The 5,994-nt window shown below is 46.6% G+C and overlaps 1 protein-coding gene across 1 annotated transcript; it reads right to left on the reverse strand.

Moving 5' to 3' along the window:
• Positions 1-273: 273 nt before the first annotated feature.
• LOC131687034 (uncharacterized) lies at positions 274-5,565 on the reverse strand. Its single transcript, XM_058971067.1, has one exon. The coding sequence runs from the start codon at positions 5,563-5,565 to the stop codon at positions 274-276; it is 5,292 nt and encodes a 1,763-aa protein (XP_058827050.1).
• Between the last annotated feature and the right edge of the window lie 429 nt (positions 5,566-5,994).

Here is a 5,994-nt window from a genome sequence, read left to right on the forward strand (position 1 = left end):
ACTCTTCGATCGCGGACGATCGAGATGATCTCCATCCTGATGATTCCCTCTTTCTCTCTCGTGTTAGACCGAGACGACCCGTGAGGTTATGTGGATCATCAGCTCCGACATCACTAGTCTCTTTCGCACCAGCGATCCATTGGCTGCGTACTTTAACCGTGTTGTGGGTATTAGGGTAGTCCTCCAATCCAACATCCTCACCCACCCTGAAGATGCCAAGCTTCTGAAAGAAAAAAGAGAAAGAAATCCCCTTCGACGCACTGGATGACACTATCACGCTGGAGTGATGACTGCTTGAGGTGTATCTTCCATTCTTTCTTCGATCCTTGGTAAAAGACAAAGTTTTTCTACTGGTCGAGTGAGACGTCCAGTTGCCGTTTTGACAGTGACAACTCGTACCACACCGTCTTGTCCTGGATGTAGCTCGTCGATTCGTCCAAGTTTCCATCGCATTGGTGGCTGATTTGCATCAACAATTACCACCAATCTGTCAACATCAATCTTTAAGGATGGTCCCCAATTTTTGGTTCTACTCTGAAGCTGCGATAAGTATTCCATTTTCCAGCGCCTCCAGAAATCTTGTAACTGACGTTGGACAAGCTGCCATCGAGTAAGCCGATTCAACTGCACACACCCATAATCGGGTTCTGGAATAGCTTGTAATGATCCACCGATCAGGAAGTGAGCTGGAGTGAGTGGTTCCAAGTCTGTTGGGTCATCTGACATTGGTGTCAATGGCCTCGAATTCAGGCATGCCTCTACCTGTGCCAACAAGGTGATAAAATCTTCTGCAGATACCGGATTTCCACCAAGAACTCGCAACAAGTGATATTTCGCTGAACGCACGGCAGCTTCCCACAAACCACCGAAATGTGGGGCAGCCGGCGGATTGAAGTGCCATTGAATGCCATTAGTTGCACATTCTTTCGTAACTGCTTGTTGGTGCCTGGAGTCTTTTAACAGTGTGAAGAGTTCCCGCAATTGATTTTTAGCTCCGACAAAATTTGTACCGTTATCGGAGTACATATCCGATGACCGCCCTCGCCTGGCAAAAAATCTTCGTAAAGCTTGTAGGAAGCGTTCTGTGGATAGGTCTGTGACATGCTCCATATGCACTGCCTTCGTACTCATGCACACGAAGATGGCCACGTATGATTTGGTAGCCGACAGACGCCGCCCTGCTCGAGTGTATACTGGCCCAAAATAATCCACTCCGCATCGAGAGAACGGCCTGGATCTTGTTACCCTGGGAGCTGGAAGTTCGCCCATTTGCTGTTTCAATAATGTGGGCTTGGCTCGGAAACAACGATGACACTGATGGACAACCTTCCTAGCTAAATTGCGGCCACCCAGCGGCCAGAAACGTAGTCTGATCGTGCTCAGTAGTAGCTGGGGTCCGGCATGCAATAATTGTTGGTGATAATGCCTTAATATCATCTCCGTCAGCGTGTGTCTGGCCGACAAAACCATTGGGTGCTTCACATCGTTCGGTTGCTGTGAATGACCCAATCTGCCTCCTACACGTAATACACCATTTTCCGAAATAATTGGTTTGTACCACCTTAACGGCGAGTTGCGAGGAACGCCCTTACCGCTGGTTAGCCCTTTTAGCTCCTCCGAAAACATATCTTGTTGAACCATTCTCACAATAACAAATTCTGCTTCCCTCAATTCTGTGCTAGTTAAGAAACTTCGTGCCTCCTCTCCTTCCGTTTTTCGCAATATTCGAATCAACCGCAACCAATAAGCAGTTGTTCTGAGCAGATTTGTATAAGATGAGAAATTAGAAAGATATTTGTTCATGAAATTCGATTTTTCAGTTGACACACATGCAACTGCATTTCGACGTCGTTCTGGAACTTCATCCATGACAGTGTCCAGTGACCGAGGCCATCGATCTGCTGATTCCTTTAACCAACTTGACCCTTCCCACCACATGCTGCTCCCATGAATTTGATCTGGCGGGACTCCGCGCGAAATTAGGTCCGCTGGGTTGCTGACCCCTGGTACGTGACGCCATATATAATTCTCTGTCAGAGTCTGAATTTTCGAGACTCGGTTCGCCACAAACGTCGTCCATGTATTGGATGGAGCCTTAATCCATTGAAGCACACATGTTGAATCCGTCCAAAAATGTACCTCGTGCGTTAATCCAATGGAGTTTGAAACCCATTCCCAAAGCTGTGCTGCAAGTAATGCACCGCAAAGCTCCAACCGTGGCAGTGACTGTGTTTTCAAAGGTGCCACCTTTGATTTGGACGTTAGAAGCCTAACCGTAATCTCTCCGTTGTCCCTAAAGGTTCTTAGGTACACACATGCCCCGTAAGCTCTTTCCGATGCGTCACAGAAGCAATGTATTTGAGTCGACACAGCTCTTGGTGCGATAACACATCGTTTTATGCGCAGATTGTTCAATGACGGCAGCTGCTGATGAAACTTCCGCCATTCCTCACCCACCGTTTCGGGTATCGGGCAATCCCAATTCAGTGCGTTACCCTGAGCATCTCGCATACTCCATAACCGCTGCATAAATATCTTTGCTATCGTGATGGTCGCTCCGATAAGTCCTAACGGGTCAAATAGCGATGCTATAATTGAAAGAATCTTTCGCTTTGTTAGCAATTGATCTGGGAGTAGCGCCGGAATGTCGAAGTTGAATCTCAACGTATCCATTTTTGGTAACCAAGTCAGACCCAAAGTCTTTACCATTTGGTCTTGATCCCAACTAATACCATCCACCATCGGGAGTGCTAAGTCAGCTTGAGGAATACCGTCCAGTACGGTTTGATTATTTGAGGCCCATTTCCTCAATCTGAATCCGCCGCTGGCCATTATAGCATCCAATTGCTTCCTCAATTCTATGGCTACATTGACGTCATCGGTTCCAGTAATCACGTCGTCCATATAGACATCTTCTTCCATCGCCTTCGCTGCAAGCGGAAAACTGCTTCCTTCATCCAGAGCTAGCTGTTTTAAGGTCCTCGTTGCTAGGAATGGCGCAGGTTTCGTACCGTAAGTCACGGTGGTTAGCTCATATGTCTCTACTTCTGCCTCCATATCAAACCGCCATAGTATATTTTGAAAAGTCGTATCATTTTGGGCCATTTTAACCTGCCGGAACATTTTCTCCACGTCCGCAACGATCATTACTTGTCTTGTTCTGCAGCGCAACATGATTGACCGAAGATCTTGTTGAATAACTGGCCCTGCCAAAAGAGCATCATTTACGGAAATCCCTGTAGAGGTCTTACATGAAGCGTCAAACACCACTCTGACCTTAGTGGTTGTGCTGGCCTCCTTTACAACCGGATGATGTGGTAAAAAGTATCGTTTAACGCACGTATCGTCCGCCACCTTCCGCATATGACCTAATTCCAAATACTCGGCCATGAATGCTTGATATTGCTTGCGTAGATCTTGATCTCTGCCCAGTCTTCTTTCCAGACCCTGGAAACGTCGCAATGCGATATCCTTAGAATCCCCCAATTTCGATATGAATTCACCATTTTTCGGAAGGGTAACTGTGTATCGGCCATCCAATCCTCGTTGAACTGTGCGCCCAAACTGCTCCTCGCAGCGCGCTTCTTCCGGGGAGTAATTACAGCTGTCTCCCACTTCCTCGCAGGACCAAAACCGCTCCATCAACTCCTCCAAGTTGTCCGATACCACCATGTTGCAAGAAATTTGCGAAGATTGAGTAGGAGATGATACTTCTCCGGAAACAACCCAACCGAAAACCGATTCGGTAAGCAAAGGTAACCCATCACCTAATGGAATAGCCTTGCCTGTCCGGAAAAAGCCGAAGAAAGATTGAATTCCGAATATGAGGTCTACACTATTCGTTTGATAAAATGCTGGATCTGCTAGTATGATTCCTTCGGGGATATCCCATCCCCTTGTTGAAACCGTTGTAGTTGGTAGGTTGGCCGTAACCTTCGGTAACACCAGCAATGTCATGCTACAAACGAACGATGAGCTTCGCGATCGTATTGTGGTATGGATCTGATGTCGTACTCTCGTAGACGCCTGGCCGATTCCAACCACAGAAACATCAACCCCATCCTTAGAGATATTCATGAGCTTGCACAACCTTTCAGAAACAAAGTTACATTCTGATCCTGAATCCAGTAGGGCACGTGCCGGGTGACGTTTCCCATCATCATCTTCGACGAGAACTACAGCTGTTGCGAGGAGAACCTTAGAGGCACGTTGATGTGCCATGTTAGATGTTACTACATCTGTAGCAACTACACTTGCAACCTTTCCATCTTGTGTACTTGTAGAGGCTTTCCCTTCTCCCGAAGAAGCCTTGTTACCGTTCTCGTCGTCCGGTTTAAAACAAACCATCGTATGGTGTCGACCTTTGCAACTTCTACAAGAAAACTTTGAAGAGCAATCCTTTGCCTGGTGGCCCTTCCTGAAGCAATTCCGGCAAAGAGAGTGTGAGCGTAGAAAGGACTCCTTGCTACCAACTGACATTCGTTGGAACGATGGACATACGTGCAACCAATGGCTATCCGAGCAAGCAATGCATTTCCCGGCTGATGATTGTGATGCACTATGACTGGTGCGGACCGCAAATGGTTTTTTCCTCTGTGCCATTACGGAGTCTGATCGACCTTCCGATGGCTTTGCCGGGAGTGATTCTAAAATCCGAATTCTCCGCTGAAGAAATTCTGTTAGATCCTTTAACGTGTCTTGGTCCTTGTCAGAAGACAACTCCTCCCATCCTCGTCTTGTATATGGATCTAATCTAGAGCTGAGGACATCAACCAACAGAAGGTCCTTATAATCTACTGGCTGCACTACCTGATCCAGTGTTTGAATTATCCTGTCGAAACCTTCCAGTAATTTGTGTAGCTCGGTCGACGATTCTTTAGCCAGTACAGGCAGTTTAAACAGTGCTTGCACCTGCCGTTTTTTTAGAAGCTTGCTATTGTTGTAGCGTTTGACCAACAAATCCCAGGCAATTTGGTAATTGCCTTTTGTTATCTTCAAGGGATCGATTAACGCCTTAGCTTCTCCTTCGAGGCACCCCTTGAGATAATGAAATTTCTCAACCTCTGGTAATTCAGTCTTCCAGTGAATCAATGAAGTGAACAGATCCCGGAAGCTGAACCATTCATCGATGTTACCATCAAAAGTCTGTAGCTGTATTTGCGGGAGCCGAACGTGATCCATGGATGCATGCTGATTCGTGTCGGTTTGCCTAACCGACTGCTCCAAGACGGGAGCATCTTGCAACTCCCTTGCCTTATCCATCAGGGCAGATTTTACGTCGTAGTAGCGATCTTCGAAGTTCACGCGTTCCTTGGAAAAAGCCTCTTCACCTGCCTCGAAGTCATCATGGGATTCGATTTCGTATATGGTTTCCCCGATTTTCTCCCATAGTTCATCTAATCGTTCAAGACGAACTGATACCTGGCTGGCAGTCGTATTTTCATCACAGCATTGAACGAACTTGACGATGTTGTTCAACGATGTTTGCAGTCCCTTGAGCTTCGTATGTAGCGCCCTCAGTGATGGAGCCTTTTTCACCGACGTTGCTGAACCCGTTGGCGGCATGGTTGTAGATATTCGCGTACACAGAACAGGGATTAACAGGTGTAGTATTCCAAAAAACTGACCTAGCCTTGGCTAGACATACACTGTGTCAGCTTACCTGGAAAACTGACAACGGCGACTGCAGATTATTTTTAAATGAGTGTCTACACCCTTGTATGCACACGCAATTCCAGTGGTATTGGGTCCAGTATTCAACGGGATCTTGACGTCACTCAGTAGTATATACAATCGTGTGAGAAAATAATATGTAGTATCGATATTTTCCTACTTCGGCTAGACATATACTGTCGCCTTACCTGGACAACATTTACCGGCACTGTGACCAGGTAAGCGAACATCAGCAACGCATAAACCACATACAACAATCTCCAAAGTACAGATATCAGCCAGCGCATTACGAAGGGAAAATTGCAATGTAGTATCCCAAAA

Source organism: Topomyia yanbarensis, chromosome 3 (genome assembly GCF_030247195.1).
Source record: "Topomyia yanbarensis strain Yona2022 chromosome 3, ASM3024719v1, whole genome shotgun sequence".
Classification (NCBI taxonomy): Eukaryota; Metazoa; Arthropoda; class Insecta; order Diptera; family Culicidae; genus Topomyia; species Topomyia yanbarensis.

Coding starts and splice junctions, on each gene's coding strand:
- LOC131687034 (XM_058971067.1), bottom strand. CDS start 5,565: ATGCCGCCAACGGGTTCAGCAACGTCGGTGAAAAAGGCTCCATCACTG.